Raw genomic sequence first — 25,621 nt, 5'->3', positions numbered from 1 at the left:
TTAGGCTGGGCCCGGAGGCTGGACCCTCAGGTGCTGGGGGGAGATCACGCCCGAGACCACGATATGGGGTCACCCCGCCCGACTCTCTGTGGTCTCCAGGTGGTTCCAGAGTGCCCCCTACTCAGAGTGGCAAGAACTCGGGAGCTGGCACGAGAGGATCTGGTGTGTGATGCTGCGTGGCCCCGGTGGGCCCCAGAAACTTCTGTGCCTCAGTTTCCCCCCACACACGCCCTGTCACTGCAGGGCTGCCTCGAGGAGGGTTTGGCTCCCAGCATCTAGGCCCACTGACCGGGAGGCCCTCCTCCCTCCCTCCCTCCCCAGTGCGGCTCTGGTTCCACACAACTGCCCATTGTGGGCCCAGCTCACCCGGGCACACCCAACGCAGGCTCTGACTGGTCCTGGAGGAGGCCAAGGGCACCGCCTGCCCACCGCAGGGGCCAGAGGGAGGGGCCAGAGGCATCTCCGCAGGCTGACCCTACCTGGGCCCTCGCAGTGAGGGGGGAGGGGGTGCCCAACCGGCGGGGCTTGGAAAGAAGACGGGGGTGGGGGGGGGGGCGGGGGCTGATCATTCCAGCCCTTGGGCGCCCGTTTCCGGAAACCCAGCTGGGTAGGGGTGACCGTAGGGGGAGCCGCGGCCCCTCCCAAAGTCGACCCAGCCGAGGCACGGGTTCCAGGAATATCGCTCTGGCCCCCTCTTCTTCCCCAACACACCACTGGGGTGGAGTCTGATAACGAGAACCCCAGGAGAAGGTTCTGGAAAGAGCATCCCAGGAGGGTAGCATGGGGGCGGGGGTAGCTAATCCTTCCGGGGCACTGAGCTCCGTGAAGTCTCCCTTGCACCATCGCAACGCCTGGGTTACTGTCCCACGCTACATATGGGGACACTGAGGCCGCAGAGGATGACGGGACTTGCCATTTGCACAGCAAGTGAGATAGCGGGGCAGGATTTCAACCAGGCGGGATGGGCCCTCTGCCCCCTTCAGAATCAGCTGCCCCCTCCGGTTCTGGGGCAGGAGGGCTGTATACGCGGGCGACCTGGGGTACCTGCCCCACCGCTGAGCTCCTGGGGCAAGGCGGCACGTTGAGGGGTTCCACCTGCCGTCAGCCATCGCCCGAACTTAAACAGGGTGGGAGGTGGGGGTGGGCCCCGAGCAGACACCTGTCGACCCTGACCCAAGGGGCAGCTGTCACCCAGACACCGGGGACCCCGGACAGGCGTCACCCTGGGCCCCGGAGCTCCCCACCTCGGGGAGGAGGGTCCTCCCCTCCGCTGCCCCCCTCGTGGGGCACGAGCCGACCCTGACAGCCTCCCGCCGTCTGGAGCTGCAGCCAGAGCCGGAGCGTTCTGGCCCGCGGGTCACCAGCGGTCATTCCTAATGGCTCGGCTCCCCTGTCCAGCTGTCTCCACGAGGGAGTGATCTATGACCCCATTACCGCCGAGGCCTCTGAAGGGCTCCGGGATGGATTACCGGCTGCCTCGAGAGAGCGGGGAGGCAAAAGCACGCACAGGTGAAAAATGAACTTCATCAGACTCCCCGGGTCTCATTACCATCCATCAGCAGCCAGCCCGACCCTGGGGTGGGGGTGGCCACTCGCCAGGCTGCAGACACCCCCCCCCCAGCAGCTCGGCCGCCAGACCTCCACCTAAGCTGTGGCTCTCGGCTTTGCCGCCTGCCTCGCTCCCCAGGGACCCTAAGAAGGGGCTGATCGCCAGGGGTGGGGGCAGAGGGCGAGCGTCTCCCACCGGGCCCTGACTCCGTGCACCTGGGAGTCCCCGTCCCGGCGTCGTGACGGCAGACTCCGACGGTGGGGGCCATGCTGTGAGACACCGGCCTCCTGCCTGGACACCCCCCGGCAGAACCCGCCCCAAACACCTGCCCAAGTTGCCCTGCTCTGCTGGGGCAAAGGGTCCCCCGGCCGAGAAGGGGCTTGTCTCCCATCTGGCAGAGGCCGCCAGGGCTTGGCGTGACACGGAGTGCTTCTGGAGACATCTGGCTGTGCCAGGCAGGGCGGGGGCAGGTGCCCAGCTCGCTGACCTGGCCCAGCGGAGGCGGGTCTCCCGCCCTGGCCCGGTCACCTGGTCACCTGCCAAAGATTCCTCCAGACGCAGAAAAATAAAACTCGGGTGGGGCCTGATGTGCGTCCCTCCTGGGCCCCACCCCTCCACCTCGCGTCTCCTCAGGAGGCCCCTGGGCTTCATTAACCAGAGCTCATCAAGTCCTGGAAGATGAAGCCTGCCAGGCATCCAGAACGTTCTACCCACACGCCTGGCTGTGAGCTCTCGGCCCTTCTGGGGGCTGAGCCTCTGGCTGCACAGGTCCCAGCTTGAACGAGAAGAAAAAGGGAGGTCTCCGGGGATGAGGGACAGGTACCCGAAATCTTTTCTCATGTTAGTATCTGAGACTCCTTGCTCAGTGTCTCTTCTGTGCAGGCCCATCGCTGAACAACCAGCAGGAGCTCACGCGATCTCTCGGGTGAGGCTGCGGGATGGGTGCTTTTGGCGATCCCGTTTTATAGGTGTGGGAACGAGAGTTCAGAGAGGTCAAGAGACTGGTCTGAGGTCACACAGCAAGTGAACAGCAGAGCTGGGAGGGAAGCCAGCGCCCCTGCGTCTCAGCCACATTACAGGGCCAGTGAGAGGTTCTCCACGCGGAGCCCGACCCTTGCCGGATGAAGGCCAGCCTGCCGCACGACCACATCCTCACGGGGCATGGGGGGGCGGGGGGGCGGGGCTCAGCCAGCGTGAGGCATATTCCTCTCCTCTCAGAGGGGGTCTCTGGATCAGGGGGCCTGGGCTGGGTGGTCCTCACCAGCACATCCCTACCGCTCTGAGCCTGTCCCTGCCCATGGAGGGAAGCAATACAGACCGGCTCTCGATCGGCGGTGAGTCCTGGGGAGGGCGGCCCTGGGAAGCTGCTTTGGAAAAGGAAGGCTCCCGGATCCAAAGGGATCGTCGGTATTAACTGGATTCCGAGGGGAAAAGCAATCGGAATCTGAGCCAAAGTTGGGGGTGGCCGGGAACGGCCAACGGCACCGGTGAGAACAGCCTCTGAGCCAAGGACTGTCCTGTGGCCTAGACACCCACAGTCCCCTCTGCCCCCCGGCTCTGCAGGCAAGAGGCACACAGGGCCCTCCCATCTCCAGCCGGATGCCTTTCTGCTCTTGGCGGGGGTGGGGGGTATCTCTTTAATGGCAGACGCTTCTTTTCTTAAAAAATTAAAAAAAAATTCTTTTTAACGTTTGAGAGAGAGAGAGAGAGAGAGAGACAAAGCGTGAGCAGAGGACGGTCAGAGAGAGACAGGGACAGAATCTGAAGCAGGCTCCAGGCTCTGAGATGTCGGCACAGAGCCCGACGCGGGGCTCGAACCCACGAACTGCGAGATCGTGACCTGCGCTGAAGTCAGACGTCTAACGGACTGAGCCACCCAGGCGCCCCCGTGGCAGACCCTTCGTGTCCCAGCCCCACCCTCGAGCCCCTGCTGCTGTCTCCTCCTGGCTTCTGCTCCCCTCCCCAAGCAGACGGACACCCACGGAGCACGAATGAGCAAGTGTGGGCAGCTTCTGGGGAAACCCGCAGTCACCCAGGCTAGCCTGAGACAGGAGTGTGTGTGTGTGTGTGTGTCCGAGAGAGACGCCCGGCAGGGTGCGTGTGCGTGCGCCCGCGCGAGGGTGAGAGGACGTGCACTCGGGCAGTGAGCTCTGTGTGCCCACGCCGGGCCCCCGTCCCGCCCTGGCCAGGGCTCTTGGGTAAAGGAAGGGCCCGGGATGCCGAGATAAGGCTGGACTCAGTGACCGGGGAGGGAGCACCAGACGGGGAGATAAGCCATTGGAGCCGCCTGTGCTCCCCGGGCCCCGCGGCGGCGTGTGGCTGGGAGATAACCACATTCTGAGGGCGGCGCCCAGCCAGGCCGGGGCCGTGTGATTGATGTGCAGTGGACAACCTGCCCTCCCGCCCGCCTGCCCAGAGGGGAGGCACCGGTGGAGAGCAGGCGCCCTGGAGAGCGGAGTCGGCTGGGAGCCCACGCCGCCAGAGTCTATTATTGGGCCTCAGGGAGGCCTCCTAGGGTGCCCCCCCAGCTAGCCCTGCACGAGGCCCGGCCCCCAGGCGAGCGGGGTGCCCCGGACAAGAAGAGGGGCCCATCGGCCGCGTGCTCTGTGCAGACATTTCTCTCTACAAACAGAAACACTGGCCCCAGGCTTACCCAACAGGCGCCTGAAGGCCGGTTGGCACAAGTGAGTCCTCCTGGGCCCGGCCTGTGTGCTGGGCCCTGAGGCCCTGAGAAGTGAGTCACCGTCCCAAAGCTGCTGGCCCCGGTTCCGCTTTAGTGAGACCCGCCGTGGTGCGGCTGCCTTGTTCAAGTCCTGACTGTCCGACTGCCAAGCCTCAACTTCCTCATCTGTAAAATGGGGCTGGCGGTGCCCGCCTCCTAGGGACGTCGCGAATGTTACATTGGCACCTCGTAAGGGCTCTGTACGCGTTTATTAATTCAAATGAAGTTAATCGCACGGACTAGTAGATTCTACTCCTCGGCGGGTCGCCCACAGCACTGAAACCAGGTGCTGGAAGTCAAACTTGTACGAGTCTATTCGCAGCAGCATTATTCACAGCAGCCAAGAGGTGCAAACGGCCCACATGCTTGCTAGCGGCAGAACGAACACGTCACACGCGATCGACGCACACGCCGGAATATTAGTCAGTCAGGAAAAGGCGTGAACGACTGTTCCCGCTGCACGTGGATGAGCCTTAAAAACGTGCTTGGCGAAGGAGGCCAGTCACAGAAGATCACGTCTTGTAGATGCCGCTCATACGAAATGTCCGGAAAACACAGACCCACGGAGGCAGAAAGCGGGTTAGCGGTTCCGGGGCTGGGGGAGGGGAGAGGAGAACGCCAGCTGATGGGTAAGGGGGCTTCCTTTCGGGGCGGGGAAAATGGTTTCGAACTGGATAGACGCGGCGGTCGCACAACACTGAGGGTACTAAGTGCCACTGAACCGTGTACTGGGAAATGGTTAGTTGTAGGGGCTCCTGGGGGGCTCGGTGGGTGGAGCCTCCGGCTTCGGCTCAGGTCACGATCTCGCGGTTCGTGGGTTCGAGCCCCGCGTCGGGCTCTGCGTTGACGGCTCGGAGCCTGGAGCCCGCTGCGGATTCTGTGTCTCCCTCTCTCTCTCTGTTCCTCCCTTGTTCTCTCTCTCTCTCTCTCTCTCTCTCTCTCTCAAAAATAAATAATTTTAAAAATATTTAAAACGGTTGGTTTTACGTTAGGCAAATTTCATCTCGATACCAAAAGGTTGCATTCCTATGCATTGCAAAGATGTTACCAGAAAACCAGAGGGTTCTCAGACCCACTCGGAAACCCACAGGTCCCCCCATAAAATGCAAAGAACGGGGAGAGGGAGTCTTCCCCACCTGGGGACGGCGCTTCCCGGCTGCAGGAGTAGAGGGCTGGTTTCTGGGCTGGATGATGGATCAGGGGCCGATGACACAGAGCCCCTAGTGACTATTAATTGTATCTAATTAGATCCGGGGCCACACCCAATGGAGCCAATTTGTTGAGTGTGTTTATGTCAGGATTTCAAATCGTTACCATGTGGCACAGCGCTCAGACCAAATGTCCAGGACACAGCTCTTAACTGGATCACGATGGAGGGCCACGGAGATGGGGGGCGGGGCGGGCAGAGGGGAGAAGCTGGGAGGTGGGGGCACCTGGGCGGGGAGGGGCCTCCCTCGCCTCACCTCGCCCCCACTTCTATCTTGCTTGTGACCTTGACCCCCGCCCCCCCCCTCCCCCCGCTCTCATCTCCAGGGAGCGGGAGCAGAAGTGCCCACAGCCACTTGCTTCCCTCACCTCCTGGGCCGTGGCCATGGGGCTCTGGCCAGGCCCCGGGGTCAGGCTGTAGAGGGAGCACATGCCCAGGCTCCCTCATGGCCTGCCAGGGGTCTGCCAGCCCACCAGGGAGTGGGTTCCAGGCCTCAAAACCTGAGCCGGCACCTGCCGGGAGGGGCCGGTAGGAAATGCCTGCAGGAATGGGCAGCTGGTTCTGCTCTGGCGAGAATTCAGCGGTCCCACAAGGACCAGAGGCCTGGGAGACTGAGCAGTGGCTCACCTGGGGGAAGGGGAAGGAAACCGATACCTGGATGCACCTACTATGTGCTGGGAGCACCTAGCGGATCTCTTCAGGAGCAAGGTGGGGGCGACAGTCGAGAAGAGGGAAGGTGGGAACCTTCCCTCCGTTTCCTGTGTTGCCGGTACACCCATCCCTTCGTTCGGCAAGTATTTCTTGAGGGCCTACTGTGCGCTGAGCGCTGCCCTGGGTGCTGGGGGCAGAAGCAGACACAGATGCTTGCTCTCTTGGAGCTGTGCTGCCAGTGGGGACAGCCAACAGTGAGCGGGAAAATCTGCTAAGCGCACTAGTGGGTGGTGGCTTGTGCCCAGGACAGGCGGGTGACGGGGAAGAACAGACACTTTAGAAGAGGTGGACGGGAGGGGCGCCTGGGTGGCCCAGTCGGTTGGGCGTCCGACCTCGGCTCAGGTCATGATCTCGCGGTTCGTGGGTTCGAGCCCCGCGTCGGGCTCCGTGCTGACAGCTCAGAGCCCGGAGCCTGCTTCGGGTTCTGCGTCTCCCTCTCTCTCTGCCCCTCCCCCGCTCACTCTCTGTCTCTCTGTCTCTCAAAAACAAGTAACACCGAACAAAGAAGAAGAGGTAGACAGAAAGCCCCCAGACAGCGTGGTTTCATCTACAGACCTCAGGGGAGGGAAGGGGGGCCCAAGGCTCCCAGGGAGCGGCCACAGCAGGGACGAGGTGGGGGCGTCCTCTGGAGCGAGGAAAGGGTGCACGGCCCCCTGCGTGGCCAGGAGGGCCGGGTGCCTTGCCCAGGCTTGACCAGCCAGTACGTGCCAGAGCTGGGTTCCCAGCCTGGATATTTTAACTCTGAAGTCCTCTCTCTGGCGGTTTGCACCACCGGATTAGTAAAACCTCTCCCTGAGGGGAGGAGGCAGTGGAACGGCACTGACACATCTGGATAGCTGGGGACCAGGCTGGCCACTGGGACAGGCGGCCACTTTCATTCCCAAGTTGCCTGCTAGGCCTGCCCAGAGACCCGGGGCGTGTACGAGGCCACGGGGCGCAACGATTCTCCCAGGCCTCAGTCTCGCGGTCTCTCAGATGGGTCAATAACTGTGCATACCTCCCTGGGGTCATGGGGAGAAGTCAGAGAGTGAATCCGTGCAAAGCATGGGCCTTCCTGTGCAGTAAACGCTCCAAGCACAGAGCTGCTGTCCCAGCAAAGAGAGCAGGCGTCTCCCTGGCCCCTAGTGGGGGAGTCAGGGAGGCCAGGTGGCCTTCCCACGGCTCATTGCCCGGAAATGGGCCTCTGGCTTCAACCCTCCCACACTGGCTGCTCCTGGGAGGCCAGCCCAAAGACAGCCTGAGGGGACGGGCAGCCGCGTGTCGGGCACCGAGTGCCCCCGGCCAGGGAACGTCACGGGCTCTGAGAAGGGGGTCTGGAAGCCGGGCCCTTCCTGAGCGGCTCAGGTCCCACCATGGGGGAAGGGGCCATGTCAGGGTCAGGTGGACGTGCTCCCCTGCCTTCCCTCCCTTCCCTCCCTTTCCAGCCCCTGGCCCGGCCCTCCTAGCCTTGACCGCTGGCACCCGGGGGGGGGGGGGGGGATGGGTTGCCGTTCCCAGGGAAATCCGCTTGACCACATGTGTCCCCGAGCCCGCTGGGATGCAGACGCCCAGGCCGATAAACCCCTTTCCCGGGGACAGGCCGTCTGCGGAAGACCCGAGATAAGACTGAGCGGCCACCGCAGCCGCTGTGCTTTCGTGCACATCAGCAGAGACCTTCTAGCAAACTCTGCACCACGGCGGGGGTGGGGTGCCTCTCCCCCCAGCTCCCAGGGAGCAAGAGACGGAGGCCTCCCCCTACGACCCTGCACATGTTTACGAATCCGGGGCCTACCCCAGGCCAAGCCTGCTGCTGCCCCCCGCCCCGTGCGCCCTCTGACCTCCAAGGGTCAGAGGCGAGAACGGGGCTGGGAGTTCTGCCCAGGACGCGCGGAGTGAAGAGCACTCGGCCCCCTCTGCCCGCTGTCCCTGCTCCAAGGGCCTTCCGTCACTATCTCACTTCATCTGCCCACACCCCCATGAGGTAGTCGATCTCCTCTACTTTTCAGGTGAGAAAACGAAAGCACAGAGAGGTTAGGCAGTTGGCCCAGGGTCACACAGCCGGGAGAGGGTTCGTCTGGCGTCTCCCTCCCCAGGCTCTGTTCGGCCCGCAGGCCATCGGTGAGTCCTAGAGTGAGGACTTTGTACCTCGGCAAGGAGGGCAACGGAGGGCACGGGGCGGGGAGCAGGGAGGCACGGTACCCACGGAGCCCGACACACGGATCCCGGAGGAGGATCGGATGCCCGGCGTGCTCGGAGGGATGGTCACGGCTTCCTGCAGCGCCCCGAGCCCTCACGCCCTGTACGGCCCAACACGCGTGCCCGTCACCCGCAGTCGTTCACCCGCGCCATCCCACCGACATTCCGGGCTTACAGTCAAAGGTGGCCAGGATTTCAGAACCGAAAATCAAAATGTGGTTGGTGGAGAAGGCGGGAAGGACGCCCTGGGCCACGGCACATGGCCCCCTGCGGTTGTGCAGTGCACGACCTGCCCCGTGGTGGGAGCAGCCCGGAAACCCGGCGGGACCCACGCCCCCGGGATGGTGGCCGCGCAGGGAGGTTTCCGGACCAACCTGCAGGTCGCCTTGGATACGAACTCCTCCCCCAGGACAGGGCGGGACAGCTGGCCCCACCGGAAGACCCCCTCTCTGCTGCCCTGCGTGCCCCTTCGCGGAGCCCCCCCCCGCCCTGCGCAGCCCCAGCCCTGCACCCAGTGGACTCCCACTCACAGCTTGCGCTGGGGGGGCACCTGTGGCTTGGCAGGGCCTGGTGCTGAGGGGCGAAGGCGCAGACATCCGCTGCCGTCCTCCACTTCTGGGCTCACCTCCAGCTCCTGGCTCCCGCGGTGACAGCCCGCCTCCCACAGCTCTGCGAACAGAGCCAGGCTGTGCTCACGTGTCCCCGCCGGGACCACACGGCGGGCGGGCGGGCGGGCGGGCGGGGAGGGGGGCAGTGGGGGGAGCGAAGCCGCCGTCCCACGCCACGAGGCCACAGGCTCTGTCTGTGCCCAAACCTGCCATTAGGGAGGCTCGAGGCGGCCAGCCCAGCCCGCCCAGTCACCGAGCTCATCCCAGACCAGCCCCTGGGGTGGCGGCCGCAGGGCAGGGCCACGGCAGCAGGCTCCAGATGGCCTGAGGTTACCAGTGTTCACTCCGCACCAGGAAACATGCCCCAGGCGGCCTTCCCGGGCCCTGGGAAGACGCAGATCCCGGGGAACTGAGCCTCGGGCAGGGCGCGCACCTCTGCCCCTGTGGTCTGGTTCCTGAGGCCATGCTTGGGGGGTGGGGGGTGGGGGGTGTGCAGGGAGAAAAGCTGCAGAGGGTTTGCTGGCTCTGACGCTGGGGAGGGGCTGGAGCAGCGCTTGGGGTCCCCGAGGGCTCAGGGGGCGGTTGCTCGGGCCCAAGGAGGTGGGAGAGAGGCTGCCCCCGAGTGTGGAGGTTGGCTCCTGGTGGACATTCCTGCTCCAGAATTGCTGGGCTGGTCCTGGGCCCTGTATCTGCCCGGGGCCAACCTCCCGGATCACTGAGACTATTTCCTGATCTGCAAACAGGGCAAATGGCTCGAAAGCTGGCCTGCAGCTGGTGCTTCATAAATGCTCCTTCCCCGCACAGCTGGTGCTTAATAAATGCTTCCTGTACCTCACTGGGTGAGGGGGAGAGGGGACCAGAGGCCAGGGGCTGCCCCCAGGATGTCTTCCAGCCGTTTCTGAGCACTTACTCCGTTCCAGAGAAGGGAGCTGGGTCTCACCTTGTGGGCTGTCCCCCACCCCAGGCCCAGTGAGGGTCCCAGGGGGTCCTCCCTGGCCCAGTCGGGGTGTTGAGATTCCTGCGCTTCTCCCCACCTGGAGGAGGTGGGCTGTGGGTGGAGCGGGAGGTGACACGGCTCAGATGCTTCCAGACAACGGCAAAGACGAGGGGACAGTGACAATCAGGGTGCTGACCGTCCACGTGGCCAAGCTGGGTGGTCCCGAGGGCCTCACACCCTGACCCTCCCCCCCCTTGCAGCCCCCACCCGTGGGCTTTACACCAGGCAGTGGCCCAGAGAGGGCAGGCCGCTCGTTCAGGGCACACAGCTCTAAGTGGCAGTGCCGGGATTCGAACCCGGGCCGGCCGGGTCCGGAGCTCCACTTTTCATACCACGTCTGGGGAGCGAGGGGTGCCTGGGACGGTCTCTCGGCCCCCGTAAGGGAAACCGTGGTGCCACCGTCACCGAGGTGAAGGGGTGGAGGGACTCTGTGCGTCTGTCCTGGCCTCCGGCTTGGTGGCAGAGGGCCGCCCGGCGGGAGGGGGCTGGGGTCCCAGAAGCTGGCCTCCTGGGCCTTCTCCTGCACAGCCCGCACCCAAGCCAGCAGGTCAGACGTGTGTCGCGACCTCGTCCTCACACCCTCCGGGACGGCAAGCCTGGCTGGTCGCCACAGCCGCCGTCTCACTCGTTCCCTCGGCCAGAAGCCACAGGGGCCACCGCGCCCTTGGGCCTGCCGGGCACGCGCACGCCCACAAACTCATACACGCACACGGTCGCACGCGGTCACACATGGCCGGGATGACAAGGCCTGGAAACCCACTCGACTGGTCCGTCCTGATGCTGCCCGGAGGCGGGGAGGGAGGCGGCCAGGGCCTAACGGAGGAGGCGCAGAGGAACCTGGCCCTGCCTTGGTGGTGGGTGACCACGGGGGCCACGGGGGCAGGACCACGGTCACACCGCCCCAGGCGGCCGGGGAGGAGAGGAGACCCAGCCGTTCTCCATCAGTCACACGTCCCGCCACCTGCTCATCCTCAACTATCCACCCACCCGTCCTAGAAAGGTTTGCTGAGCACCTGTGTTTGCAGAGCCTCTTCTAGGCGGCCGGCAAGAAGCACACGACAGACCCTCCCGGGCACCGGGTCGGTGCCGGAGGGACGCAGGTAGAGACGGGACACTTGCCAGCGACGACGACACTGTCACCGAACGTCGGCTACGCGCTTTGCCTCACTCGCTCCTCCCCGCGACCCTCTCAGCAGCTGCGGCCAGCACCCCCGCTTTGCAGATGGGGAAACTGAGACTCCTTCAGAGAGGAGCAGACCCAAGGGCCTGTGCCTTTCGCTCGTTCCTCTCCCTCCTTCCCCTTCCCGTTTCTGTCTTTTGTTTGAAATAACAGCGAGAAAGAACCAGAAAAAGCGACACCCAAACAGCCAGTGATTATGTTACAAGCTGAGCAGCCATATGTCCTGGTTTGCCCGGGACAGCCCTGGTTTCCCCCCTAACATCCCACGCAAGAAGTAACACCACCGCCTCTGCTCTCACAGTGCCCCGGTTTAGACCCAGCAGAAGCCAAGTAAGGTCCCTTCCCACGACAGAAAAAGGCAGGGTCCGGGGACGGAGCAGTCGCGGAAGGCTTCCTGGAAGAGGCGGGGCTGAGCTGTGCCGGGAGGGAGGGAGAACAGCGCCCACCTCACCGCGCGCTGTGAGGATTCTGTGAACTGGCGCCTGCCACGTGGGCAGACAGCCTTGGCATACAGTAGGTGCTCGCTAAACGCCACCTGCTATGGCCCTTCCCGTCGCGCAGACAAGGTGCACGGAGGAGAAGGGACCTGGAATCTGAGAGCGTCCCATCTGATCGCTGCCCTTCCTCGACTCTCCAACCGGTTTGGGGGGCTCTGCTTGAATACCATCAGGGTCGGGGAGATCACTACCGCACAGCCGGCCGGCCGATCTACAGACGAGCAGGGGAGTGTGCCTGTCCGTGCGTTCCTCCTGGATCAGACCGAATCCAGGCCAGGGCGCGCGGGGTCAGGCCCGGAGTCTGTGCCTCCTCCCACCTGCCAGCTGGGGGTCCCGCAAGACGTCCGTGCTGCCCCCAAGGCTGGCCGTGATGAGAGGGGAGGGGAGGTGTCCTGGTTTGCCCGGACAAGAAGCCCTCACACCCCACCGGGTACGGGAACGGGAGCTCCAGGGCTTTGGCATCACCTGTGCCATGCACGCCTGTCCCTCCCGGGACCTCCTGGAGACTGAGCCCCAACCACGCATGTGCCCTCGGCCTTCTGGATCCGCCTGGCTCGCATCCCGACCCCTCCCCCTTTTCTTCCCACTTCCTTCCGGAAGCGGGAGGTGGCCTGGGTTCTAGACCTGGCCCCGTCCCGGGCATCGGGGTGCTCCCTCCTCTGAAGGAAGGGAGGGGAGGGTTCGGGGACCTTCCTCTGTGCTTCCTCTCAGGTGCCCAGAGCTGGCATGGGGAAGAGGGGGTGCCCGGGGCAGGGGCATCGAGCACACACCGGGGGAGGCCCCGGGCGGCTAGGGTACCTGCTGCCACGCCTCGGTGCCCTGCTACACCCCCTCAGGATCCCAGCGCTTGCCCTTGGGCCCCTGGGCCCTGACTGGGGTCATCGCTCTGGCCCCTGGGGACATTACATCAGTCCCCTGGGCCCTGCTCATGCACGGGGCCGACCCCGGGGGACTCACCCGGGAGCAGCACTTTCCACTTGGGGCTCTTCTGGTCCATGAGAACTGCCTGTCCCAGCCCCTGACCCTCCCCACCCCGGCCCGGCCAGGCGGCCTCGAGCAGCAACCTTCGGCCTGGGGGAGGGACGGGGGGGGGGGGTTGAGGAGCCGCAGGGCCAGGAGGAGCAGGGCCAGGCTCTCAGCTCTGCAATTCGGTTTCGGGAGCAGACTCCGGAAAAGTCCGTGGGGAGAGAGCGCGCGTGCTCGAGCTGCCCAGCGAGCCGCGACACGAGCACGTGGGCAGCAGGCCCTCCTTCGGCCCTCCCAGGCCCCGGCCCGCCCTGGCACACGCCCCCTCGGGCTGCACACAGAGCTCTGGAGGGAGGAGGGTGGCGGGAGCGTGGTCGCCACTTCCTGCTTTCCCTTTGCGGACTCGGGCACCGGGCTTCTCCGAGCGGACCCGGCGCGCCAAGGTACTTATGGCCGTGTCCCGGGGAGCAGACAAGACCCCGGATCCCACGGGGGTCCCAGTGCCCCCCAAGGTCACCCTTGCTCATTCGTACAATCGTTCAGCATCTATTCTGAGCCCCTACTACGCGCCAAGTCCCCGCGGTGTGCTCGGCACGCTCCAGGCACAAGGAGCCGTTCGTGTGGCCGCGTTCCCAGAGGTCAGGAACGCCAAGGGCACGTGGCAGGGAGACAGGGGCCAAGGACCGTGCAGCCCAGGCCGAAGGAAGGGGTGCGGGCCCGGTGCCCTCGACCCGGGACCTCAGGCCTCGGCGGGTGCCCCGTGGACGGGGAGGGGACACAGGGACGATGCCGCAGCCGAGTTGGGTCCAGCCCTGGTGGGGAGGAAGGGCCGTGGAGGAGCAGAGGCAGGAGTCCCTGGGGCGGGGTGGGGGGACTCTGAGGGGGATTCCGGGGCGGCCTGGGGGCCGGGGCAGGAAGCCACCCGCCCCAGGGCTGTGGCTTTGGCCGCCTTTCCAGGGCTTAGCTGTGCCCCGACCTGAGAAAACACCAAAGTGCACCGAGACCATCCTGGAATGGGTGGGAGTCCAGCCCCTTCCGGGACGCTTCCCGGCCGGGCCGGCGAGAGCACCCCCGAGGGCCCCCATTCCCCATTCTAAAGGCGGAGCTTACTAACTCAGGTCGCTTTCACAGCAACAGCCCCGTGAGAAAGGTCCTGTCATCATCCTCACGTTCCAGAGGAAGAAAGTGGCCCAGGGAGACCCCCGGTGCGCCTGCTGGGGCTGAGCCGGGCTGTCTCGGGTCCCCCTGGGGCGTGGCCACGAAGCCTGAGGGGCCGGTCCTGGCAAAGCGCCCACAGGGGTGCCTGGCATAGAGTCAGCGCCCAGTAAATCCCCGCAGGCCGCCGCAGTCCCCACCAGCCTGCCCATTCTCCAGTCGAGAGTTGCGCCCCATGCCCCACAGCCGTACACGGCCAGCTCAGCCCAGCCACAGCGGCTGGCATGGCAGGTCAAATAATGGCCCCCCAAAGACGGGCGTGTTCTAATCCCTGGAACCTGTCAATGTGTCACGTCACTTGGCAAAAGGAACTTTGCAGATGTGATTAAGCTAATGGCCCTGAAACAGACAGATGACCCTGGATGATCCGGGCGGGGGGGGGGGGGGGGGGGGGGTCGGGCAATGCAATCACGAGGGTCTTTGTAAGAGGGGGGCACAGGTGCATGGGAGCCGACCTGAGGACAGAAGAGATTGCGGTGATGTGGCCAGGGAGCCATGAGCCAAGGACCTCGGAAGCTGGCAAAGCAAGGACTACAGCCGCCCGAAGGAAGCAACCTGCCCGTGCCTCCGACCTCCCGGCTGGAAGGTACAAACCTGAGTTCACGGTCATGTGTCACTGTCGCTGCAGGGAAGTTGTACGACCAGGAAGATAACTCCCTAGACTCACAGCACCTGACGCATAGTAGCTGCTCATTAAACGCTCTTCTGTGTGTTTGATCCAAGGAGCTCACAGCTTCTCAGTCATCCGAGTTCAAGGGGGAGAAAGAACCAGTCATGTGCAGGTGACCTAGTGTCCTTGGCCCCAACATGTCAAACCTCTGGAAAGGCCACCAGTGGTCCCTAGAATTTTATAGTTTACTTAAAAAATTTCTTTTAATGTCTATTTATTTTTGAGAGACAGAGAGAGAGGGAGGGAGTGCATGAGCGGGGCAGGGGCAAAGAGAGAGGGAGACACAGAATACAGAGCTCGTTCCAGGCTCTGAGCTGTCAGCACAGAGCCTGATGCGGGGCTCGAACCCACGAGCCATGAGATCATGACCTGAGCCGAAGTCGGATGCTTAATCGACTAAGCCACCCAGGCGCCCCATAGAATTTTATAGTTTAGAGCAGCACCCTGAGAGGGAAGAGAGGTTCTGGAACGGAGTAAGAACCTGCTTGGAACATCAACCCCCCAGGCCAGGAAGCCTGAGGAGATGTATGCCCCCTATGCATACAAGAATCACGTTTTCTCGTTACGTTCCCCCGTCCGTGTCCCCGGCACTAGCTGACTTGAAACCTCATATATTAGACATTTGTATTGACAAATGTGTACGGAACACCTATTACATGCACTGTGCCAGTTTCAGGAGCGCGAAAGACGACAGACAGTAACACGTGGGCCCACGAAGAGGGCAAGTGTGCTGCGCGCAGGCTGCCCCAGGACCTTTGCACTTGCTCTCCCGGTGGCCTGGAACTCTCTGCCCGACATCACCGCCTCAACAAGGCCTTCTGTGTCTACCCTGCCTAAAGCCGCAGCTGTCACCTCCCTGGGTCCCCCTGCCCTACTTTTCCTCAAGGCACCTAACACCACCTGGCGTCACACGTTTTGCCCAACACGGTCTTCGGCATGCGGTGGGCGCTCAATAAATGTCTGTGAACAAATGCACACACGTAAATGACAGTGCGGATGTGCAAAACAGGCAACGGTGAAGGCACGAGCAAAGGTCTGCTGGGAGAGACGCCCAGTCTTCATGTGGTTTCTGCTCCGAATCAGGGCACGGGTGCAAGTCGGTGTGGGGCACGGCGAGGCTTGGAAATGATGCTCTTTGAGCCAGACGAACCTATACGGTAGCAAACTGGTGGCTGCAGTCCCCAAGCACCCTGGGTAAGCCGCCGAGCAACAGAGAGAAGGGTCTGCAGGCCCGCGGGGGTGAGTCCCCGCAAAGGATTCAGAGACACTCCCGGGGAGACAGGAAGCCACCAGCAAAGGGCCCCTCAAGGCGGCCTGGCTTCCTCAACCTCCTGCCCCGACTTGCAGGCTCTGAGCTCCCCGGCGTTACCTAAATTCCCGAGAAAATAAACACGCGGCTTGTCGCAGAGAAAACAGACTTCGGATCCCAGCTTGGCCGGGGCCCCACAAGGGAAGGGAGAGAGGTGAGGGCTTCGGGAGGCCCTCGGGCTGCCAGACGGGGGCCTTGCCATCGCAGCCGGCAAGCGGGGGCGGGCAGGGCTGCAGAAGCAGCGGCCGAGCCGGCCCCTGGGCGCTCCGAGCGGCTGCCACTTGGCAGCTGGGGCACGGTCCCCCGAGTCCTCTGTCAAAGCACTCGGCACCAGCACCCGCCCCGAGTAAGGCCTGCCAAGCACTTCTCAGGGCCTGAGCCAAGTCCCCAAGTGGAAGGCCCTGCCTTGCTGGCCCTGGAGGCCCCAGGCCGGGAGCCCATTTGCCCAACCAAGAGACAAAGGCCTTTGTGGGGCCAGGACTTCAGGTGGCCACCAGGCGCTCTCTGCAGGGGTGGGGGGGAAGGGCGGGCTGGGGCCAGCTCGGGTGTTCCTGTGGGCACTCGCAGGGACAGAGCCGGGTTACGGGGAGGCCGTCTGCCTGGTACCACGGGCTGGGATTTGTACCTAGAGAGCAGGAACCCCAAAAATTAACCAGCCCCACGGCGGGCACCTACGTACATTCGACTTCCGGGCAAGTCACAGTGCTATGTTCCCCTCGGCTCTCTCTACTGGGGGGACTCAGCCCGGGCCTGAGGGGCTCAGCTCCTAGGACCCCGCCTGATTCTCCACTGGCTTCCTTCTTTCATGCCCTCGGCCTGACTTCTGAAGGGCATCCTTCCCGGGACAGCTGGGTGAGCCCCAGCACCTGCATGCAAAGCAAAGCTGCACGGTGTCCCTGGCAGGGGGAGGGGGGGGGGGGAGGTGGTAGAGAGAGAGGGGAGCAGAGGTGAGCATGCATTTTCCTGCCGTTTGCACAGACAAGGCTGAGCAGGACGGTCCCGGGAAATGTGCCATCCCAGGTGGTTTCTTGGCAGCGGAAAAGGAGATAAGGACTTGTGTGCCAGTGCTCTCCCAGGCACAGCACCCAAGGGGATGAGGGAGAAGGCGGGAGTAGGGAGTGGAGGAGGAGGCAGGAGCCCACTCCAGGTGAAGCCCCCGAGGGTAAGATGCGTCTTTTGCTGGAAGCCAAGGGGCCAGGCTTCCCATCCCTGCCCCTGCAAGGACAGGAGGACGCCCAGCCCTGCCCCGAAAGCACACAGGGACCCGGGGAGGGCGTCCGGGGGACCAGCAAGGCTCGGCCCCAAGCTCTCGGAGCCCGGTGCAGCGTGCGGCTGGGGCACACATGACCAGTGAGCCCTCAACGGCGCCCGGCCCCTCCTGCGGCGGGCTGTTGCCACCGTCCGGCCCCCTTGGCACCCGGATGTGGTGGGAACTGGTTCAGGCCAACGGGAAGAAACGTGGGTCCCCTCAGGGCCAAGGTGAGGGAGCATCCAGTGTTTCCTCCTATGTGTTCTCCTGCCCGCGTCCACTGGCCATGGCATCAGAGCATTCTAGAAGCCGAGAGGCGGCAGAGACACAGGCGAAAGGGAAACCGGGACCCGGTATCCCCTAGCCGGGAACCACAACGGGCTCAGGGTCGTCTGTAACGGCGCCCGCAGGCGGGTGTGCCCCAAAGATTTTACGAGGGGCTTTGTGATCGGCCGGATCATGACCCCGAAAGACGTCTATGTCCTATTTCCTGGAACCCGTGAATCTGCCCAAGGGTCCCTCACGTGGCAAAGGGGAAGTAAGGGAGACCCGGGGACAGAGAGCACCCTGGATTATCCTGTGGTTACACGAGGCCCTCACAGGTGGAAGAAGGAGGCAGCGATGTGCCTGGAGAAGCAGGGACACGGCGTGGCCCGCTGCCGCCAGAGGGAACGCAGCCCTGCCCACTCCTTGCTTTCAGGCCAGGGAGACCCACGTTGGACTCCTGGCCTCCAGGCTGCAAGGCGGTACGTGTGTGCTGTCTGGAGACGTAAGTCGGTGGCCGTCCCCGAACGGCAGCAGCAGGAACGAGGTCAGACAGACCTCTTCCAAGATACGCCGCCGCCATGGTGGGTCATGGGAACAGGGAGAGGCCGGGCACCTGCTGGGCCGACCCGGGGGCCAGCGGGGTGTGAGATTCGCTCGCTGACCCTCCCACCCCGCAGCCCCGTTCCTGCTCGCCCCTGCCCCACGAACCGGGGTCCCCAAAGCCCGGAGTAATGCGAGTGGAGGCTTTCTGGGTGGGAGGACAGCCGTAGCTCTGGGGACAGAAGGAACCCAGAGACCACCCGCAACGGGGCCCGGCCCCCCGACGTGGCAAGTGAGGAAGAGAGGAGCCCTGGGAACACGGCTGTCGCTGGAGAGTCGATCGGGGCCTGGTCTCCTGCGCCCCCGTGGCAACTCCAGGAGAGGGATCTGTGACTTCCATTGTCTCTGTTAATAAAGATACTAGAAGCTACTTTAGAAGCCGTTCCACAGCTCGGAAAGGACATCGAGGGTCCACGCGGCACAAATATGGGACCACCACTTAGCTGTATAATGGGGCTGCACAGGATGACCACACAGAGAGCACATTCACAGAGACGCAAGGAGAATGGCACACCCTGGAGTTGTGCAGTGTGCAACCCGCACAGCCTTGCATGGCAACCCTGGCCGGCTCCTTGATATCCATCCCATCGACATCCTGCTACGGGAAGACTTCATTTTTACCACGAACTACTCGCAGCTGGGGCGGCTACGCTTTGGGAAGGCTCTGAACCTGGCACAGCCTCCACGGCTGGGAAGCGCAGCGCTGACTCGGAAACCTGGACCTGGGTCTCGGACACCAAGCCACACCCTCGCTCGTCAGCAGATCGTGCCGCTTCTCTCCCAAGGAGGCCGCGGCGGCACAATGATAATTGTTCCGGAACGCCTGTTCCCATCCGTTCGTGCTAAATTGGGAGCAGCCTCTCGCTGGAGTTTATACCACACGCAGACGGCACAGCCCGGGCTACAGGCTGAACAATCTCGGGCAGAGCTGAGCCTGGGGGCTCGTCACCCTACGAGGAAGGCTGCCTCATGGCCGGGTTTCGGCTGTGCCCTTCTCCCACCGGCTGGAGACTCCTTGCCTGCCTGAGGAATCCTGGCCTGAGGTCCCCGCTTCCCTTGCAGCCCCACAGCTAAACTCCCGACGGTCAGCAAGTGACCACATCCTGGGGGTCACTCGGAAGCATGCAGCATCCACCTCTGGGAGAGAACAAAGCAGGGTGGCCCCCCGTGTCCCTGGGGGCACTCAGCCCAGTCACCTGGCACCAGGGTTCCTGCGGTGACAGCCTCCTGTCCTGGCGCACACTGCTGTCCTTGCCTACGGGCTGTTTGCAGGGAGCCGAGGGTCAGAAACGGACCCCTCAAGGCAATAGATGCACGCCTTTGACCTGCCCGTAGCCGCCCAGACGTTCTGGGAAAGGCCCCTGCCCCAGGGAGCACTGGGGGGAAGCCACCATGAGGGGGCAGGGACAGGTGGGGGGACAGGGGTTCAGAGCTCTGGAGAGAGGTAGTGGTGTGTGTGTGTGTGTGTGTGTGTGCATAGGGATGTATATTCTGTACGTGTGTGTCTGCGACGCGTGTTTACATGCTTGTGTAAGAGAGGCCCGGGGCCCGTGGGTGCACACGGATCTGTACGTACGTGCCTGCGTGCGGAACCTTGTGCGCACGGATCTATACGTACGTGCCTGCGTGCGGGCTCTTGTGCACACGCATCTATATGTACGTGCCTGCGTGCGGCCCCTTGTGTGCGCGGTAGTTGCTGGGTCTGGGTCCGCTCCTGTGCGTCCCTGCTCCCGTATCCAGGTGTCTGCACGCGCTCACCCCCGGTGCCTGCCCGCCATCCAGCTGGCAGTGCACAGCTGGACCCGGGGGCTGTGCCTGCGCGCCCGATGAGAGGTGGCAGGTGCGTAATAAACCATTAGTCACTGTCACGTTTCTGAGCAGCCTCCGCGGCCTCCCGGGGAGGGGCCTGCTCCAGGACTGCGCTCCTGGCAGGTCTCTGGCTGTGAAGCTGCCCACCCCCTTCCGGGCAGGGCGGCAGCCTGACAGGAGCAGCTGGCAGACGGGGGCCTTGGGCCCCTGCCCTGCCCCAGGCAGCCCAAGGCCCGGGTCTGGCCCTGTGTGCGCCCGCGGGGGGAGGGGAGAGTCCCCAAGGGTCAAGTTTTGCCGGATATTACCCAGCACCGAGGCGGGATTGGGGTGGAGGGGGCAGGGCCGGGAAGCAGCCTCCAGGATGCTCCACGCTGCCTGGAAGAGGCGCGGCAGGTGACCGGGGTGCGGACACCAGCCCACGCGTGCCAGCACTCGGGGCCGGACCTGCACTGAACGCTTTTCCGTCCCAGTGGATACCCACGCCTGCCCTTGTAAGCCAGCCCCCCCCCTCCCCCAAGTAGCCTTCGTTCCCATTTCTCAGATGAGGAAGAACAGGCACGGAGCAGAAGACACTGGTCCAGGGCTCTGAGTGCCCGGGCGCCAGGGGGCGTGGCTCCCCGTAGCACCCCGCCCACCACCTGCGTGCCCCGCCCACCGCCCGCGTGCCCCTCTGCCAGGGTCTGGGAATCCCTCAGAGGGCTGCGTGGCCCGTTAACCCCTGGTCTTCCGGCTGTGCCCCTTGCCCAGAGCACATCACGGAGAGAAAGGGGTGGGCACTGGGGTTGTCCCGGGGGCGGATGTCCCCACCACCCACTCCGCACATCCACCAGCCCGTCGCCTCCCGCCCTGGCCCGCTAACAAGCGCTTTCAGCGTGGGCTCACACTGGGGGCTGGCACGGGTCTCAGGATTCAGTCCTCTCTGGGCAGTGACAGGCGGGACACATACAGGGACACCCCCTCGGAGGGGTCTTGTGGACAGAAATACGGCCTCAGGACCTGCTCTTAGGACCCTCCCCAGGTAAGAACGCAGGCGCCCACACACCCCCACATCCGGCCAAACGGCCTGCCTGGGATCCACTCACTGCCCCCGGCCCGGGTCCCGCAGGCCCCGCAGCGCAGCCCTCCGGACTCTACACTCACAGGCCCATCACCCAAGGAGGGTGACAGTCGTCAGGGAAAGGGCCGAGATGGGCGAGCAGGCGGGGTCTCCGCGGCTGGTGCGGCGGGAGCGAGATGGCCACGACGGGATCGGTGGGCAGCGTCCTCCCACAGCCACGCGCCCTGGTTCCCCCTGGCCCAGCTGAGGCTAACTCGGGAGACAGATGTGTGCCAGGCCCCGGCGCCTGCGCACCCACGACGGAAAAGCCCAGAAGCCGTCCCTGCACCACCGGCGGAGAGAGGGCGCACACGGGGTCGCGCGCGGGACGCCGGAGCAGCACGGCGCGGCGACCACACAGAGCGACCCGCGGAGTCTGGGGAGGGCAGCCGGCCGAGAGGCGGCCCAAACCGCCAGGAAACGGAGATCATCATGGTTTGGGCAAACACCGGTGTGCGGTTAGAGACGCGCCCGCGGGTGGTCCCGGGGGCGGGGCCCGTCCAGGCGGAGGGCGTGTCTTGGCGGGTGGGCGGTGGGTGCCTGCGCCCCATTCGGGGTCGTTTAAAGACGAACGGGTGAGTACCGTGGCATCACGGATAATAAACACAACAAACAGGGGCCGTCTGTGAATATCCAGGATGAGAGAGTCAGGAAGCAAGGGGTTCTGATCAAACCACCAGGCGAGGAGCGTGAACGAGAAAACCCCAACGCGAGTTAAGGGAGACCGGAGCCATGTGGAGACCGCGCGGGGCGGAGGTCTGTGCCCGAGCTCCGCGTTGGGAGCCGCCCTCCCTGCCGGGGACGGCATGAGCCGCGCCGGCACCCGGGGACGGAAAAGAGCCCGCGTCTACCTGCGCCTGCGGGGTCTGCTCCGGCCCCGTCCAAGCCGCTCTGCTGACAGCGGGCGGGCCCCGGCTCCTGGGCTGTCCTGGGGCCTCTGGGCGTGCTCTCTGCTGGGGCGCCTGGCCGGGGCTCAGGCTCCCTGGCTGGGGGGTGGACGGCTGTCGACGCCTCCAGAGATGCAGAGGTGACCTGGAAGGACAGGAGGGGACATGGTGAGTCTTGGGCACACTTGCCCAGAGGTGCCCAGTGGGTGGGCCCCCGGACGCCACTCTTGCCCCCGCCCCCGCGATGGCCCGGCTTGGCCATCAAGGACTCAGCTGGGCTGGCTCAGGGCGGCACAGGGCCGGTCGGTCCCCAGCAAAACCAGCGGCAAGATTGCTCGGTGAACCCTGCCCGAGGCCACCGGGCTGGCCGCTGGGTACTGGGGTCGCACCCGCTGGCCCCGTTGCTCCCTGAGCCCCCTCAGCTCCTGCCAGGAGTCGGCAATAACTACGTGCTAGTTAATTATAACCGTAACAATTAACTTAGCTAACCTTCAGTCGGCTCTGCAGGGTGGTCAGCCCATCCCCCACCCTTGTGTCTTCGGTCTCAAAAATTTTTTTTAATTTATTTTTGAGACAGAGAGAGACAGAGCATGAGCAGGGGAGGGGCAGAGAGAGAGAGGGAGACACAGAATCTGAAGCAGGCTCCAGGCTCCGAGCTGTCAGCACAGAGCCCGACGCGGGGCTCGAACTCACGGAGGGCGAGATCATAACCTGAGCTGAAGTCCGACGCTCAACCGACTGAGCCACCCAGGCGTCCCTTGTTTTCTTTTTTTTTTAAAGTTTATTTATTCGAGAGAGAGAAAACGCGTGTGCGGGGGAGGGGCAAAGATAGAATCCCAAGCAGGCTCTGAGCTGTCGGCACAGAGCCCGATGAGGGACTTGAACTCACGAACGGTGAGATCGCGACCTGAGCGGAAAGCAAGAGGTGGACGCTTAACCACTGAGCCACCCAGCCGTCCTGTCTTTTTCTTCCCTGTGGTAAAATGCATCTCACATAAAATTTACCATCTCGACCGTTTTTGAGTGTACTGCTCACCATGGGCCAACAGTCACCTCAACCCATTTCCAGAACTTTCTCGCCCAAACAGACACTTCGTACCTGGTGTGCTCTAAGTCTCCAGACCCTCCGACACCCACCATCCCGCTTTCCGTCTCTCTGACCCTGACTATGCGGGGTTGCCTCACCCTCTCCCACATCTGGGGAAACTGAGGCTCAGAGAGGGGCGCGAAGGAGCCTGAGGCCTCGGAGCCGCCAGACTCGGAGGCGGGGTCGACCCAACCCACGGGACTTCAACAGCTCCAACCTGGGGGAGCCAGGCCCTGCCCCGAGTGCCTGGGGGCCGGTCCCTGCCACTGGCGACCCCCCACTTCCCGCCCCTGAGCCCCAGGGCCGGTACGGCTGTCGGAAAACGGTTCCATGTTGATCCAGTTGTTAGGGATTCATGCCACGAAACCAAAGTGCCCTAAGAGAGAAGGATGGCCCAGAATCCCCCGGGCGAGCCGGGGCCCCGCCAGCCCTCCCTGCAAGAGGCGATACGTTTACCGTCTGTTTCCGGGCATGCTTTAATTTATGGGGTCCATATGGTGACACGGCCCAGACCACAGCCCCCGCAAATCCCACGGGCGTGCTGGCGGCTTAGGCCGGAGCCAGGAGGAGGCGGCACCCCAGCCCGGCACACTTCCTTCACTGGCTCGCTCGCTCAGGGGCCGGGGGCCCATCGGCATGGCAGGGACCCCGGAGCCGCACACGTACCCCGTCTTGTCGGGTTTTAGCTGCTCTTACAGTCCTGTCCTCATCATCTGGGGGAACTCTGCCAGGCGCAGGCCGCTGGGGCCACCGTTAGTCACAGGATGGCTTGTCCAGCCAGCCTGGGGACCCTCCACGGGGTGGCACCTGGCCAAACCGGGCCGCGTTCTTGAAAGCCCCCCGGGGTGGGCTGGCGGGCAGTGGGGGAGGGCGGTGGGGGGCCCTGGCTCTGACCCCTGCCCACGGGCTGGTGGAAGGGAGAGAGGGGAGAGGTCCCCCTCCTGCTTCTCCTCCTGGAGCCTGGGGACCAGGGTCCCGCTGGGGGAAGGCAGCCCGGGGCTGCCCCTGGAGGGTAGGGGTGGCTCCCAGAATGGGGAGCTGTGGGCAGGGGGACCCCACTTACTGAGCACCTATGTGTCACGCTTAATCCTCCCAAGAGCCCTGTCACAAACCAGGACACAGAGGCATGAAGGGACAAAGTGACCTGGGCTCCTACCTGTAACTGGAGGCTTCAGGATTTGAACCCAAGCAGTTGGGAGAAGATTCAGCTGTTACACACCAACTGGGGGACATGGCTTTTAAGCAGAGACGGACAGACGGCAAAAGAGGCTCTGACTGGGCAAGAGGGGTGCGGACGACAAGCACTGCGGGACCCAGGAGCCCTCCCGGGGGCTGGGGAAATCCAGGCAGGCTTCCTGGAGCAGGTAGAGTTTGAACACAGCCTTCAAAGGGAGCAGGCTTTGAAAGGGGGGGTGGGAGGGGAGGGATGAGACATTCGAACTCATCCCTGAGGGACCAGGAGAGTGACGTGCGAACAAGGTACTGGGTAGCTGAGAATGGAGGGGGATGGCAACGGGCTCGGGGCCACGGGCATCACATGGAGGGGACAGAGCTCCATCTTGCGAGGTCCGATTCTTCGAGAGGAGGCTGTGAATCCACTTTTAAGAGCCGCGCTCTCATGATTATTAAGCGTTGGCAACTAGTCCAAGACGTGTTACAACACCGTGTGAACCCTCAGATGCTGCTGGTAGGATTGTAAAATGGGGCCACTGCTCTGGAGACCGGGCCGGCAGCTCCTTCCGAGGTCACACGGAGCGTTAGCACCTGACCCAGCGGCTCCTCTCCCGGGTAGGTGTCCAAGAGAACGCCACACCCACGTTCACGCAAACACTTGCACGTGGGAGCTCGTAGCAGCCCAGGGTCCCCCAGGAAAATGAATTCTGCCCACAGCCTGAGTGAGCCCGTTGAGTCTCCGGATGAGCACGCGGCCGGCCGTCGCCTCCACTGGCAGCCCGTGAGGCCCCCGAGCGCAGGACCCGGCCGCGTCGTGTCACGACAAATGTGTTGCTAAAAGCTGCTAAAACTTGTTACGCGGCAGCTGTGGATAACTAACTGATACAACACGTCAAGCTCTCGAACGGTGCCCGGCCCAGACAGAAATGTTCCTTGGCACCACGGTGTGCCAGAAGCACGAGGGGCCCGGAGGCCAGTCCCCCCTCTGGGCTAGCTCCTCCGGGAGGTAAAAGCATTTCACCCCCTTTCTCTGTGCTCAGCAGCAGCTGCCCGTGACTCCTGGCGGGGCCCGGTCAGTATTAACGGACGGACAAGGCTGCCGGGTGCGTGTGGTCCTGCGAATACGGATTATCTCGTGTTGGCTCACGTTAGGTGGAGGCCAAGGTTCCAGCCAGACCATCGAGCGGAGGCGAAGTCCCCTTTCCTCAGGTTTCAAAGCCGAACGGATGACAATTCTCGACTAAACAAAAGCATCTGAACCCACACGTTCACAGTGCCCTCTCTACACAGCCAAGAGTTCCAACCCCAGGGCCTGTCTCCATTTAAAGGACTATTAGGACAGGGCCTGGGGCATACCCTGGTCCCTGCCTGGGGGCCCTGGAAATCAGCAGTATCTCGGAGCAGTCGGGGGGGGGGGGGATTGTTTTAAAAAATAATCTTATTGTGGGGCGCCCGGGTGGCTTAGTCGGTTGAACGTCCTACTTTGGGTCAGGTCATGATCTCACGGTCTGTGGGTTCAAGCCCCGCGTTGGGCTCTGTGCTGACAGCTCGGAGCCTGGAGCCTGCTTCAGATTCTGTCTCCTCCTCTCTCTGCCTCTCCCCTGCTCACACACTCTCTCTCAAATATAAATAAACATTAAAAAAATT

The 25,621-nt window shown here is 63.7% G+C and overlaps 1 protein-coding gene across 3 annotated transcripts in view; it reads right to left on the bottom strand.

The window, feature by feature from the left end:
* GSE1 (Gse1 coiled-coil protein) overlaps positions 1-25,621 on the bottom strand; it is a 383,079-nt gene that overhangs the window by 221,569 nt on the left and 135,889 nt on the right. For all 3 annotated transcript variants that reach the window (XM_042967990.1, XM_042967988.1, XM_042967989.1), the window contains exon 2: positions 21,679-21,859. In XM_042967990.1, the coding sequence (XP_042823924.1) occupies positions 21,679-21,859 (181 nt within the window). The remainder of the gene's footprint in view (positions 1-21,678; positions 21,860-25,621) is intronic.

The sequence above is a fragment of the Panthera tigris genome, chromosome E2 (assembly GCF_018350195.1).
Source record: "Panthera tigris isolate Pti1 chromosome E2, P.tigris_Pti1_mat1.1, whole genome shotgun sequence".
Taxonomy (NCBI): domain Eukaryota; kingdom Metazoa; phylum Chordata; class Mammalia; order Carnivora; family Felidae; genus Panthera; species Panthera tigris.
The sequence above is the reverse complement of the archived record's forward strand: the minus strand, read 5'-3'. Positions and strand labels throughout refer to the sequence as shown.